Below are 16,407 nucleotides of genomic sequence, written 5' to 3'. Positions count from 1 at the left end.
ACAGAATCAGCATTATAGTTTCTCATTTAGACCCTGTCCTATTGATTTGCCCTACTAAAGTCTTGATTGAAATTACAGGCAAGACAGCTTCAGTAAAATACTCAATAGCTGGGCTCCCATCAATTACACAGAACAGAGATTGTGGAGGGAAAAGGGTGCTTGTGAGAGGACTGATAATTTTGCAGCCTGAACTGACTGTAATTTATCTGTGCGAATAGGAGGCATTAATCTGTAATGTTCAGTCCATGATCACATTCAATAAAGAAGTGAAGCAGAATCCCTCAATTTTAAGACTTCTAACCAAACAGTCCTTCAGTCTCAAATGATCATCTTGGCCATTTGTTCCTGCCGTTTCATATGACTCACTCAAGCGTTCCAGATACACAGTGTCTCTACTTAAAATGGCAAAGTCCATATAAGGAGATAAACTTATCCAACTTTCTTTAAGGACACTTCAGTTCCAGCCTTGGAACCAAGTTTTGTTTTCACTCCCTGTTTACTTGCGCTTTCAGTCTCAGTTCAGTTGGATACACAGTGGATGAGGCGCATTGATTATACTACAACATTATTCTTCCAGGATAATCAGCAAAAGTCATCACACCTGACATATGGGCATGTAATATTTTTCAATCATTTTTTTTTTGTTTTGTTAAAAACAGACAAAAATTGGCTTGACTCAATGAGCGACGCTGTTTCTTTGAAAAGACTGGGAGTTGTACAAATTAAGGTCCATTCCCTTTCATTGTGTTGTGTTTTGGGGTTAGGTGGATTTATGATAACTGGTTTGTTTAGACACAAGGAGTGAATCAGAGGCTCCACAGGGCCAGAGCCTTTTAGTAAGTAACTTTCCCTTGGGATATTAAATTCAAGTGACTGAATAATTCTGTATTTTGTCATATGTCATTGTTTTATACACAACACTCTCATCTGCAGTATTTCTATATACACAGTCACTCCTGCAAAATAGTGAAGCTGTACAAAATAAAGTCCTTTACAGTTTGGGGAATTTCTGGCTTTTATTGTACTGCAACTGTAGGACCTGCACTGTAAACAAAACCAAGATAACTCATTGCCTTAAATTTTTTAAGTACTGAAACAGTTGAATAAGTGCAGTAGACTATGTTCAATGTACTTGAGGCCCTTTTGGAATGGAAGTGGAAGTTGAATGTACTAATAACAGAGTTTCAGTAACTGCAGATACTAAGCAGTTTAAGCAATCACCACCCATTTATTTAACTCAGCTTGTTAAGTAAGCACTACTCCATTACCAATTGAACTAAATTCTATGTTCTAATTGACCAAACTTATCTTTTATAGTTCGTGAAAAATTAAAATGTCTTTTAGTCAATACTCTTCATGGTCACTGGGGGGGGGGGGGGGGGGGGGGGGGGGGGGGGGGGCTGGAGCCTATCCCAGCTGACGAGGCAGTAACGCAGGGTACACCCCATACAGGTCACCAGCCTATTGCTAACACACCTGTGAGCAATTAACCCAATCCCAGTAACTGCATGTCTTCAGATTGTGGGAGGAAACTCCACACAGCGAGAGGTTTGGCCCAAGGTGGAAATGAACCCAGACCTTCTAGATGTCATTCTGTGAGGCAGCAGTGCTAACCACTACGCCACCATGTTGCTGCGTATTAAGCCAGTCTGTTAAAACCAGTATAAACTATATTTTTAAGTTGTTTGAACTCAAACACATAATTACAATAAGATAGACCAAAAGTACAGTCTACTCAGCATTAACAAGTAATGTTCACATTCTAAGTAATTTTAAGTAATATGAACTCAATATTTTTAAGTCAAATCAAAATCTGGGTTTACAGTGTAGTCTTTTCAGAAGTGTGGCTTTTTCTACTGGTCATGGGAGCACAGGTGCTACACCTTAAATATGAGACATTATGATACAATATTCCTGGACCTCACTAACTTCTAAACCCTGGTTAGGCCCTGGCTAGAGGTCACTTGACTTCAAAATGACGTTGCTGCTTTGCTGCTTGCACAGATGATCTCTGTAGTCATTTTCTTGGGGAGAACATTTTCTTTTTAGCACATAAAATGCACTGAGTAATAATCCAAGTGCGATCACTCAAAGTGTAGGGTGACAAACCTCCATGCTATCCTACTGCACATGTGAACCTGTAAACTTTCCCAATGTGAAATGAATTTCCTGTGATTCATCGCTGCACTTTCACCAACAAAATCAAATATAGAAATATTAATTAAATGTATTCTACATTTTGTCACTTTCTTGTAAAAATCATGTAGCGCCAAAATTTCAGCAGTTAATGAGCTACACTTTCTCAGATTTGTGATAGCAGGTTTTTCCACTTGCACAGTTTACTTGGCTTAACAAGTAAAGCAGATGACATTTTATATTTGCGTTGGTCACAGAATGCCTTCCACTTTAAATGCAGCCGCTGATTTTAAAGCTTTTTCCATTTAAAAATAAAACATATCATTTACAGAATGTGAGCTGATACTCCTCCGCCAGATTTGTGAGGCTTTTGAAAACAGGATGTTCAGACAGGTCAGTCTTTATAGCCAATTTTAGCAGCAGCCTTGAGCTGCTGCTGTTCTTGTCGCATTGTCAGATGTGTTGGCTATGGCTCATTACCTTTGTTCAAAAAAGTGCTTCAGTGAATGTTTTGATTTTACCATTCAATTAGTATCTTTCTTCTTCTAGCAAATACTATAACTTTTGAGCAAGGCTGTGATGTAAGCTTGAATTATTAGTTCAGAGACTGAGCATCTGGCCTAAAGAATTCAACAACTTTTGGATGAATTACCATGAAACTTTTGGAGGGTTTTCTCAAACCCCCACGCTCAAGAATAAGATGAGGGAGAAGGTGGTGTCTCTGCAGACTTCCTGTAGAGACGCCATCAGGTTGATGCTTTAACTTAAGGTGGCACGGTAATGCGGTGGCTAGCACTGTTGCTTCACAGCAAGAAAGGTTCCTGGTTTGAACCCTACTCGGTGAACATTTCAACATTGGGTTTTCTTGACACCCAGTCTTGCTTTTAAATCTGCCATTTATGCTACGGATCTGGCTGACTTCTCGGATTAAAAGAAGCATTCCTGCATCTATGATGCTGACACTGCAGACAGAGGGAATAATTTTAAGATTTCAGCACATTTAAGTTCATCATGTCACAAATGAAATAGAGTTTGAATGTGCAAAACTGTAAATTGCTTGAAAGTGTATTTGAAAAAACCCAACAAAAAACAGGCTCTGGTTGTGGTGTTCTATGTATGTGGCGAGGACACTGTGTGGATATCTGTTCATGTATTAACCATATTAGCTGTCTTTTTTTCCTCTAAAAGACAGATGCATTTACTTCCTTCATTTAATAATTAGATCGATATTTCTCACTTTGTAACAGACAGGTCGATCTGACCTTTGTTCTACATGGAAACAATGTAAACATCTGTCTGTCGGTGGCATCAAACTGCAACCAGTTTTGACCAGGGAGATGATGTCGGGGTTTCAACTAAGTTTGTGGGTACAGGTACTAGATACAAAGTCCAATTGACTGTGGATGTGCGGTAAATAAAGTGCTTAAAGTCGGTACCAGTCAAAAGTTTGGACACACTCACAGAAATTGTCAGAAACGATCTTGAAGCTTGAGACTGATTTTCTAAATAACATCCACTGCGTTTAAGTGGTAGGGAAGTGTCCTTTTTGTCTGTCCTTTTTTTTTGGTCTCTTTCTGCACTCATACATTCTCCCTTCATTTGTGTCACTTCTGCACTCACTTGTCAGTCTGCTTCTGCCTCTTTCTCTCTCTCACGCTGCCTAGTGTCCCCTCATTTCAACATTTCCAACTCTCATTTTTCTACATTTTGCTTACTCACCTCCTGCCCGTTAGCTGAACAGTTTCCTCTGCAACTGCCAAAAGTGTGTCAGAAAGCAGTTTCATTATTTGTATTTATTCCGACCCCCCCACCACACCACCCCCAACACTAGTTTAAAAAGCAAGTGTACTGGGTGAGCACACTTGCTTTTGTATGAGGTTAACCTGGGATTTAACTGAATCTTTTATCCACAACAGTTTGCAGTCAGCAGGTGAGATACTGATGGGACTCAGATTTATTGTAAACCAACAATTTGGGATTGTCTTTTTTTCTGATTTACAACCAAGATCAAAATTAACATAAATATTGAAGAATAATGTAAAATAAGATGAGGGAGAACAATCAAAACTGGTCATTGTGTCAAAAAGATTGATAGAAATTCAATTTTTGATTTCAGTGTGGATTAATAAGTGACAAGGTGAGAGATGCAGTACCTTTGACTTCCATTAAACCTATAATAATAATAATAATAATAATAATAATAATAATAATAATAATAATAGCACCGATAAAATATGACCCAGACAACACTGTAGGTCTATCAGCTGCTTAAAGTATATACTAACCTGTATTGAAATGGTTGCTGAATGTTTTCCATTGGCTTTTTTGTGTTGTCAGTTATCCACAAATGTATTCAGGGCACTCTAGAACTGTTTAACACACACTGTTATATAAATATTTGGATACCATATTGCCACAGAATTATTTATCTTATCTATGTCTGCTAACACAATCCATTTCACCCTTTTACCAATTGCGTTTGGCATGGCGCACCACGCAAAACTAGATTAACAAGTTCACAACACACTATGCCTAATACAATATGCAGCGAAAATCAAGTGAGTCTCCAAACCAGAGACACACAGTACTGTCACCTCGCTTTTTTACAGACTGTAAGTCACTTGATGGGATGATGTAAACATTCTGTGACACCCTGTTAATGACCAAAAACACACGTGGAGAAATTTCCATTATATGACTTATGTAAAATGTGGAAACAAAAATGTGGAAATGAATATGTGTTAGGCTGGAAGCAACACTGATGCTTTTGTTTGCATGAAATTAATATGCAGTTTGCAGTGAGACTCTTCAAATTAGTATTTTATTTGTATAAAAATATGTTTTTCTTGAATGTTTGTTTCAACATGTTCCTGCCTCTTCATTCATTCAAGTGTAACTGTAATCTATCTCTATTTGATCAACACTGAAATCACAATTGTTTCTCATTATTCTTTCATTTAAGTGACAAAACTGCTTTCACATTCATGTCGTGTGACATTCCTGCTAACATACATCATTACATGTGTTAATATTTGGCACTCTATAAATCAGACACTTGCTTTGTTTTCTCGTCCTTGTTTTCAGAGCACATTCTTAGTATAGTTTGTATAATTTATACCTCCATTGTTTGTATTCTATTAATTGAGCATATCAAACTGCTGGATGCCCTAATTTCCTTTGGGATCAATAAAGTATCTATCTATCTATCTATCTATCTATCTATCTATCTATCTATCTATCTATCTATCTATCTATCTATCTATCTATCTATCTATCAATCCATCTATCCATCCATCTATCTATCAATCCATCTATCCATCCATCCATCCATCCTACAGCACAGGTCTTCCCACTTTAGAAAAAATAATTGTGCGAGTGTATAACATACGTTTCCTGCTCACCATGTTTGGTGAACGTGTATCTTTGGCCAAATGGAATGTGATTGTGTTGCATATTTCCATGTGTCTGTGAGCGGGATTTATACACTGGCGTTCTGTTCATCCTTGCTTTTATGAACATCTGAGTTGACGATGGACGAGTCAGGTCAGCGAACACTGCACTGTTTTTCTTGGCCTTCCTTATATTGCACTTATTGGTGTGTTTTCAGGCAGTTAAACAAGTTGGTTGTGTTACTTTGCAGTACTTATCAGCACTCTTTGCATACGATGTGTTCTTGGTTAACATTACTTGCACTAAACATGAGGTATTTCCAACCAACAGATTGAGGGAGGGATCGATGGAGAAGCTCTTTGCCTTCTGCTGTGCTAGACATTTGATTTTTGTTGTATATCTTTCTTTTAATGCAGTGTTACTCATCCAGGCTGGTAGAAAGGGGCTACAGTAGAAACTCCAAGCAGCACGGTGCAGGGAACAGCTGTGCACATGTATGCATGTTGTCAGGACACCTCATTGGCTTTTTCTTCACATTTAATTGACTGAGCATTTTTAATGTTGCTCAGTCATTTTTCATTTAATTGCATGAAGCCAAAATCGTGATCGATATTAAAATTCGATTAATTATGGAGACATAATATACACCAAATAACAAAGGGGCAGCGTACTACCAGACATATTAGAATGACAACAGTTTATACTGCTGCAATATTTTAGAGTGTAGTATTAAATAACTTTTCAGATAGCAGTAGAGCAGACTTCTATCAGAATGTTTTTGTTTTGATGTGCATATTGAACTCCTCTGGTCTGCTTGTTGAGTGTCACTGGCAAGATACTGAACCCCTAAAGCTCCCTGCAGCGTGTCATCAGTGTGTGTGATAGTGATGGTGCAATAAAACTGCAAGTGGGAATGAGGAATCTGGCTTATAGTTTAAATACATTTTTACTTTAAAAACACATGGAGCGCTTCAGTCAGACAGCAGTCCATTTACTGTACCACTTGCTGTCCCTACTAAAAACCGCATGTGTTGCAAAACGGAATAAGACTGAAATCCTTGAGTACTGGACTGAGTATTAGAATAAGATGGAGCAGCCAGGGGCTGGCTGCTGCATGAAGAATTACAGGTATAGGTCAGCTTCTCAGCAGTTCAGGTTGAGAACTTTACTGTATCCTATTTTTGCATGCAACATATTCTGTACAAAATAAATCACTTTTTTTTTCTCTTGCCATATTGTTGGCTCTTTAATATTGAAGTGATCTAGTATTTTTTTTTTTAAAGCTTGCCATCAGTGTGGCCAAATCAGCCACTTTAAGGTGAGAACCTTGTCAAAAGATGTTATAGCTACTTTTCATGTTTCTTTTGCACAGTTGCTTAATTAGGATAAACACAGAAATGGCCTATTATGATTAGCTCCTACATACTTTTTTGCAATGGGAAAAAAAAAAGTGCTTTGTGTATAGTTTTGTAGGTTGGCAGAAAAGTGAAAGATGTGATGGGTGCTATAAGTGTACGAGCTGCCAGATGGTGCTCACAGAAGCGTGATCATTTGCCATTTTTTCACCAAAGGGCTCCGGGGGAACGGAGAAAGTGGTGAAAGGAGATGCAAAAGTGAGTGATGAAGGAACGGCTGCAGAGAGACCTTCATGTGCCACGAGAGATAAATATCTTTTAGATTTCTCTCGCTCCCTTTTTAACCTGCCTTGCATTCAATCTCCGGCCACTTAGCCAGTGCACTATTTTATTTAGTTTTGTTTTCACTTGGGCCAACATTTGATGCTCTAATGCTGAAAATTGTCACAGCAAAAACCAGTCTATCCTGTCTGATATTTGGCCTCCTGTCTCATGTCTGAATCAAAGCTAATTGGCTTGGCTGGCATCATTTACATGTTGTTCTCAAGCTGTGCCAACAGGGCAAATAAATCTCATCTGGTACACAATCGGTAAATGCTTTGAAGTTAAAGCCATGACTGCATGTTCTGCATGTGTGCGTTTATGCAGGCGTGTACACATTTTCTTTGAGTTTGCTTTTTTGCACATGTGAGCAGGCATTGGTTTAGTGCGGCCACAGAGCTGCTTCACTGGTGTGCTCATGTGAGCTTTGTGACTCGGGACACACCTGCTTGGGAGGCTTATCCCCTGAACAATAATGCTGGCAGCCATGTTTACCCTTTGTGGTTGCATCCTTTCTTGGATGGCAGAGCGTTTTCTTTGGCGTTCTGGACGAATACACAAAATACGATTTTATATTGTGTATTTACGATTTTTATATATATATATATATATATATATATATATATATATATATATATATATATATATATATATATATATATATATATATATATATATAATTTGAAGTGAACTGTTCAGCATACTGTAATATGCAATATATGCTGTACTTACAGATCTGGAGCATTACACAGTGGGATACACTATGATGCCCCCCCAAGGCAGTGGGATCCTGTGCCCAGACTTAATGGCAGACTTTGTTGGCTCTCCTTAATTCTTTGGAGGAAGAAGAGCAGTAGTGAACAGAACTTTGACTATATTGCAGAAAAAAAAGGGAGTGCATTTCTTGCTCACAGCTCCACTCATATCCTCTCATCCAATTATCATTAATGTATGCCTTATGGATAATCAGCTACAAAGCTCCCCATACCCTCCTTTGGTTCTTTCATTCATTTCATACTGTTTTTTGTTTTTTTATCCTCTCTGTGGCCTTAAGTAGATGGACGAGGTCAGGGTCCAGAAAAGCAATTCTCTTCAGGCTATAATTAGTGCCATGTAATAAGCAGCAACAAAGGCCATGAAAATAACTTGACAACAACCATGGGAGAGATGGTGATGATGGTCAAACACAAATTACCAGTTATTAAAAACAACACGCAATAATGCTCTCATTACTGCAGAAACATTTTCCACACACACACACACACACCCCAGCTGAAAAAAAAATGAACAATGAGGGGAAATATCCTTTGAAAAGTGATTATAAATTGACTTTAGGGAGAGTGGCAAAAATGGGAAGGAGGGACGGTGTAGCACACCCTTGTGTTCTATAATTCTTTTCCGAGGAGATTGCAGACGCTTGCAAGTAATTCCACTTGACGGAACAAGGGGCCCTTTTTGGAAGCAATTGGGAAGAGAACCAAAGTCTCATTCAGGGAAGTTAATCCCCGTTAATGGGTTTGTTTAAATTCAATAAAAAGGAGAATATGCAGAGAATGAATTATGAAAACCGATTAATGAATGCTTCAGCAAGTAATCATTTTCCGGATAAATATGCACATACATATTCATTTTCTCCCCAGCCCCCCAACCCTCGCACCCCACCCCCCATCCCCTTCCGCCATAAAATATACGATATTTTTAGCAGATCCTTACAGAAATGTCTCTCTTTTGAGACACCATAGTGCAAAATCACTAGATAAAAAGGCAAGCTCCTTTTTCTCATTTTAAAATACTCAGCACACCCTGGAAGGTGGTATCAGTGTGTGATCTCTTGCAGAGAAGGTTTGAGGGATGTTCACCTCCATGCAGGCTTCTTGTCAGAGAAGAGACCCCCTAATGGTGCCGATGACCAGCGGGAAAGGACACTGTGGCAGGACTGACAGGTGTGGGGACGGGGAGGGGGCACCGTCTGCCATATCAGGTGACACCACCAAGTTTGGCAAGGCAGGCCCTGAGGCAGAAAGAGAGAGAGAGGGAGAGAGAGCGAGACATACAGATGCAAGTGGAGTTACTCACAGTGCTTTTCCACCATAGCTCAATACCACTTTAAATGTAATTATATCACTTATTTAGCAGCACCTAATGGTTAACTGGCATGTTAGTGAAATGTCTATAGTGGTTTACATTAAAATGCCATATTGCTTACTGAAAATACTTTTAATGTTTACCTAAAATTCTGGCTCAGCCGCAGTTACTGAGCATCAGATAGCCAACAGAAAACAGCATTCACCCACAGAGGATTTCACTCTTTTATTAAATTGTCCTGATATAGAAGCTGTTTTTGTCTGGTAAATGTTTGCTGTGTAAGGTTCAGCATGGTGCGCTCAGTGTTTATAGTATATATAGTCTAAGGCTCAAACTCAGCAACTACAGGTCTCAAAAAAGGGATGACAAGTGGTCAAGACAATGGGCACTAATAAACACTCAGCCAGCATTTCAAAACACACACACACACACACACACACACACACACACACACACACACACACACACACACACACACACACACACACACACACGCATTTTGTGTGCAATGCCACACAAAATGCATTTAAATATAAACAGACATACTCACAAGAGCGAAGAGACACACACAACAGCAGCAGTAACCAAGAGACATTTACAAATTGGCTTCTTGGCTTGAACATTGCTTCCGTTCATAATTATTTCTCCCCGTCATTGGGGCCTCTGCACACTGCTGGTCCCCTGCTAATGTTGTACACACGCCAAGCGACTCCAGAGCTGTCTCTGTGTTCAGGCAGCCAAGGAAATCTCTCTTTGCAGCTAAAAGCCAATTATTTCCTTGTAGATCGGCAGAATTATTTGCCCCAATAATTATTCCTATATGACCTCTTTACAGGAGGAAATTGAAATAACATGGAGGCATTAATGAAAGAGGGTGATTTCTCCATGTGCATTTGTTTTGCCTGCTCATTTTATATGGTTAAATGGACCAAATTGTTGGTAAATACACTCGAATACGAGGGTAACAATTCAAATTTTTACAAGACATAAAAAATGCTGTAAGCAGTAGTGAATAACTGGGTTATTTACAAGAAATAAGAAATAATTATACTGTAAGTACATTTAAGTAATTACTGTAAGTAATTTTCAGGTGTTTTACAGGAAATAATTATATGGTAAGGAATTTTAAGTGGTGAGTAACTTAAAATATATTACAGGAATGAAGAAATAATTATACCGAAAGTAATTTAAAGTAGTGGTTAATGTTCATAGTTCAGCATAAAAACAAACAACAGTTCCCCAGATTGCTTCTACAAACATTTGTGAAAGAATGGGTCACTCTCAGAAGCTCCGTGATAGGACGCCACCTGTGCAACAAGTCCAGTCGTGAAATTTCCTCTCTACTAAGTCAACTCAGTCAACTGTTTGTGGTATTATAACAAAGTGGAAGTGATTGGGAATGACAGCAACTCAGCCACAAAGTGGTAGGCCATGAAAAATGATGCATAGTGCACAGAGGTCAACAACTTTCTGCAGAGTCAATGACTACAGACCTCCAAACTTCATGTGGCCTTCAGAATGAAGCATAGAGAGCTTCATGGAATGGGTTTCCACGGCCGTGCAGCTGCATCCAAGCCTTGCATCACCAAGTACAATGCAAAGCATCAGACGCAGTGGTGTACAGCACACCTCCACTGGACTCTGGAGCCGTGGAGACATGTTTTTTGGAATGATGAATCACGCTTCTCCGTCTAGCAATCCAGTGGATGAGTCTGGGTTTGGTGGTTGCCAGGTAAACTTGTCTGACTGCATTGTGCCACATGTAAAGTTTGATGGAGGGGGGATTATAATGTGGGGTTGTTTTTCAGGAGTTGGGCTCAGCCCCTTAGTTCCAGTGGAAGGAACTCTTAATGTTTCAGCATACCAAAACATTTTGAACAATTTCATGCTCCCTGCTTTATGGGAACAGTTTGGGGATGACCCCTTCCTGTTCCAAAAAGGCTGTGCACAAAGCAAGATCCATAAAGACATGGATGAGTGAGTTTGGTGTGGAAGAATTTGACTGGTCTGCACAGAGTCCTGACCTCAACCTGATAGAACGCCTTTGGGATGAATAAGAGCTGAGACTGTGAGCCAGGCCTTCTTGTCCAACATCAGTGTCTGACCTCACAAATGTGCTTCTGGAAGAATGATCAAAAATTCCCATAAACACTCTGAAACCTTGTGGAAAGGCTCCCCAGAAGAGCTGAAGCTGTTATAGCTGTAAAGAGTGGGCCAACATCATATTAAACCCTAAGTATTAAGAATGGGAGGTCACTCAAGTTCACATAAGTGTGAAGGCAGATGAGAGAATACTTCCATATAGTGTGTGTCTGTTGTGTCCTTTAAACACCAGAGATGGCTCAAGATGATCCTCATTAGACTTGGAGTGGTTTGAAACTTCCTAGAATTCCCCTAAATGAACATGAAAAATGGGTGAAAACTTAGGTTCAGAAATTTTGTATTTCATGAACTGCCATGAGACTCTTACAGTGTATACATACACAAAATGATTGCATGACTAATGAAAAAAGAAAGCACAAATCTACCCTTTTTTACAGCTTCATATACTCAGCCAACCACTGCTTGAAGTAGGCATGTTGATCAGATTGTAATTCTTAGTAAATTTACAAAAAAATGGCTGGATACAGAGCATCTGTTCTGACAGAAAAATGCTGAACAAAAGCAGATTTGGAATGTAGTTTGATCATCAGACATGCGCTCTGTTTAAAGCATGCATTTGGGTATCTCTAGCAACCACATAAAGCACTCTGGCCCTTGTAGAGACATCAAGTCCTCTCCAACAATAGCAGCTCCCTGATACAGAGCATATATCATCTGTGTCAAAGAGAAGCTGGACTAATAATAGAGAGTTAGTTATGAATCATCAGACTGAAGCTGGTATGAGCTCCACTTACTGCACCCTAAGTTGCAGACAGACTGCAGATTTGTAACTTTTACTCTCTCTGTACACAAAACTGCCCCGAATAAGAGTATTTTTCAATCAAGTAACACAGACAAAGAAAGGAGGAAGCAGCATGATGTTGTACATGTGACCATAGTCACTCTTTTGTAATTTTAACGTAAACCATGATGTTTTTCAAACTGTTGTTACTGGAAGGATGTGTAAAATCCTTTAAGGAAAATAAATTAAAAAATAATAAATTAAAAAAGCTTCAAAAATGTTTTTCTTTTCTATCTATATTTTTATTTTTCATTTGATTTGCTGAAATATCTGTCCTTGTGAACAGCTAATGAGTGAAACTGGAAAATATAATTGGCTCGTGTAGATTAGCTGACATGATGTTAAGCCAATTGATCTAAAAATGATGGGGAAGACATTAGTGCATCCCTTGACCCTTACTGTACAAACAAGCTTCATCTTGAAAAAAAAAAAAAAAGTCACATGGTGCACACCATGAAAGTCCATAACATAAATTTGAACTAATTACAGCAGCAGAATACAGTTAGAGTTTGGATTCTTGCCTCCACGCTCATCATACCCTGCAAATATGCTGCATATATAATTGGGGCAAGATAAGTAAACAGCTACTTGAAACAGTAGGCAGTGGTGCGAAGCAGCAGCAGCGCTGACATGTCAGAGGGAGAGATGACAAATTCTGCAGCTTAAATAGGCCGCCACATAAGGAGGGTGTGTTTGTTATAGTATATGATATGAGGAGAGTGAGGCACGTGCAGCTCAACTGCCTGCCTGAAGTAGCTTTCATGTGTTGCTCTCTGCACAGAAACCCCTCCATGATATAGAGTTTGATTTGAAATTATTTAGTTTACCAAATGGTTGCACATCACAAATTGAACTCCCACTTGTTCCAGAGCAGAAACAGTGGTTATGGTTATGGTTATGGTTGTGGGAATCAGTCGTGGAAAGATCTGGACATTAAGCTGCAAATCAGGAGAAGACAGAACAACCAGTTTGCCTCATACCAATGCTTGGTAAGTAACTGTCTGTGTCATGTTTTCACCCAATAGGAACCCCTTTGCGATACGTTTTCAACCTGCAGGACAGTCTGATAGACTCCAATAAGTCCCTTAACCTCGGAATTAGACTCCATGGGACTGCAGCCAAATGTGCTCTGCGGGTGCTGTCACAGTGGTGAACAAGAAAATGGCAGAGAACCTCCTTGCAGATGGGACAAGTGGTTATAGTTGGGAAAAGATGCATTTTAACTGAAACCTTTTTTTTTCTGTTAATTTGGAACCAAACATCACAACAACAGAAAAATGAAAGCTGAGGTAAACTGAAAGTCTAAAAATAGTGATGGAAGTCTAAACATTCCAGGCACCATCCCAGCCGTCTGCTTCAGCAGACTTTTGTCAGTTGTTTCTCATCCAGAAACATGGTATGCATGTTAGAAAATTACACTTAAAAGACCGCTTTGTATGTTGATATGACAATGAGTACAGACCAAGCATTGGTAAATGACAAGCTGGGAGTGAAAAATCAAGAAATTAAAAAAAAAGAAAAAGAAAAGAAGAACTAAAATATTCACAAGACAGTTTAAAATGGATTTCTGCTTTGCAGAATTTTTTGCAAGTATTGCATGGGGCTGCACTTAGAGGCAGCTTCTTTTTTTTGTCCTGAAATAGCCTGTGTAAATTCCAGACAATAGCTACCCAAGAGAAACACAAAAGGTTAGGGATGAACAGGGGAGATAGAAAGGAACATTATCTGTGGCTCAAAATCCTTTTAGTTCTCAAGTGGAAGATGGAAATAGACCAAGATTAGTATGCCAGGTTTTATCATCTTGAGATTTATTATATGTTCTAGGAAGTACAAAGAGAAATAAAAGACAAATGCTTTTTTTAAAGTTCAGACCATCTATAATCTATGAGCACAAGAGACTATTTCAATTTCATTTGGAACTTTGGAACAATGTCACAGACCTTAAAGTTATATTCAGACATAGGGGAAATAGGAAGTAATTGTGTGTGAGTGAGTGTGTGACTGTGTGTGTGTCACATATAAGTTTCCGCAGAGCAGAAACTATATACTACTGACAGCAGCAGAATGATTATGTGCATGTCTTGCTTTATCAGACAGAAACAATGTTTTAATGTTAAAGCACTGGCTTCAGGCTCTTTTTCTTTCTTTTTTTTTTCTGGTTTTAGCTGTCAGACTGTGGTCAAGCCCATGACAGGGCAATCCACTGTAAATACATTGTGTACTGAAATGATGGAATTATGTTGTGAATAGAAGTGGTATTGTCAACAAGATGGGTAGTACCTGACAAATGGATGAACTAAAGCATCTCTAAACACAATTTCACTACACTACATCATAAAATTGGTACAATCTTGTGAGCTCCCTTTGCAAAATATACTTTTTGTTAGGCCAGAGTGATAATGTTAAACACTAAGTTAAAAAGAAAAAAAAAAAAAGAACAACAACGACAACAACAAAATACAAGTGGATTTCATCAGTGTTCAAATATAATTAATTAATTTGACCCCCAAGAGGAATATCCCTACAACTTCAGCAATGAAGACAAATGATAATTCAGACCCCCTCACCCCCCAGTATATTTGTGGGCTAGTTTGGTAATTATTCTCACAACAGCATGACTGCAACAGCATGGCTGCATTTAGACCAGCATTTCAATTAAGTATTGGCAAAGTCTAATTTGTCATTTACCAATTAGGGTAAAGGCTGATTTGGCTCACTATTTCACAGCTAAATGGGAAATGAGTTCTGATGCAAGCCACAGCCCCTGTTTGCATTTTCTCTGCGTTTTGTTTTGGAATTTATCCCCCAGATGAAGGAAGAAGAGAATCAAGGAGCTGTGTACCGCTTTTGTAACACCTTGAGCTTTTTTTTTTTTTTTCGTGTGTGTGTGTGTGTGTGAATGCAATTCTTTTCTGCTAACTTCAGTATAAAACCTTTCAATTATAGGTCTGTACATTGGCAGACATCTCAATAAAACATTGCACATCAGTAGGCTTTGCCTAGGGCTAGCATCTGGGCTGCGATCTGATCAAGAGATTGGGGGTAGAACAAGAACCATCACACTGGTCAGTCAAGCAGATACCCTGTAGCAAGAGTTGTGTCAGACAGAATCCTTTTTAATAATAAATTCACCAAAAGTACATTTTTCTTTATATCTAAACTATTTTATCTTGGTACATGTTAGTAAATTTGCTTCATCAGTTCCCTTTCCCTATTCAGATCTATACAACACCGGTTCTGCTATTTGCATTAATGTGCTGCTCCAGAAAAAATTAAAGGAACGCTATGAAAACACTTCAGATTTCAATGGAAAAAAAAAAAAAAAAACATGCGGGATGTCTATACTGATATGGACTGGGTTAGGAACAAAAGGATGCCACTGAAAACTATCAACCTACAGAGGACTGAATTCAAAGACTCCCCAAATATCAAAGTGAAAAAATGATGCAGCAGGCCATCAATTTAATTGCAACAACTCAGAATGGTACTCAGTAGTTTGTATGGCTCCCATGTGTTATATGCATCCCTGACAATGTTGGGTCATGCTCCTAATGAGATAACGGATGGCGTCCTTGGGGATCTCCTCCCAGATCTGGACCAGGCCGTCACTGAGCTCCTGGCATCCTGGCTGTCATGGTTCTGGGCCATATGCTCAGCATTTTGTGTTTAGTTCTGTTTTCACTGGGTTTTGTTATTTTCTAGTTTTGTTTTGGTCTTCCTTATTCATTTTAGTTCTGGCCTTATCAGTTGTGGTTTTCTAGTTCCCGTTTTTCCTGTCTCCCCTGTGTCTGTGTTTCTGTCTTTTTCTCTGTTCCTTGGTCCATGTTTAGTTTTCCTCTGTGCCAGCCCCCTGTGTTAAGTCTGCGTGTACCTTGTTAGGTCTTTCCTGTTTTATTTTGACAGTCTTGCGTTACCTGTGTGTTGTGTGGAGTTTTGCTTCCTGTGTTTCATTAGTATGATTTTGTCCACCTGTTCTCCCCAGCAGTTCCTGTTTTCCCCCGTCATTCCCGGTGTATTTATTGTCTGCGTTTCCCTCTGTTCCTTGTCGCGTCCTCCCTCATGAAGGTGTGGTTCTATTCCTGTTTTGCTGCCTCGTCACCAACCTCAGTTTTGTATATTTTGGATTATTTTCTGTAATTAAAATCATCACCTACATTCAGTCCTGTTTGGAGTTCT

The 16,407-nt window shown here is 39.0% G+C and overlaps 1 protein-coding gene across 1 annotated transcript in view; it reads left to right on the top strand.

Annotated features, from left to right (window-relative positions):
- The window catches only part of LOC115797080 (uncharacterized), a 54,633-nt gene extending 41,249 nt beyond the window's left edge, over nt 1-13,384 (top strand). The window contains exon 3 of the mRNA XM_030753557.1: nt 13,257-13,384. Within this exon, the coding sequence (XP_030609417.1) occupies nt 13,257-13,384 (128 nt within the window). The remainder of the gene's footprint in view (nt 1-13,256) is intronic.
- Nucleotides 13,385-16,407: the final 3,023 nt, after the last annotated feature.

This window comes from Archocentrus centrarchus, chromosome 18, assembly GCF_007364275.1.
Source record: "Archocentrus centrarchus isolate MPI-CPG fArcCen1 chromosome 18, fArcCen1, whole genome shotgun sequence".
Taxonomy (NCBI): domain Eukaryota; kingdom Metazoa; phylum Chordata; class Actinopteri; order Cichliformes; family Cichlidae; genus Archocentrus; species Archocentrus centrarchus.
Note: the sequence above shows the minus strand (reverse complement) of the source record. Positions and strands in the feature narration are given on the sequence as shown.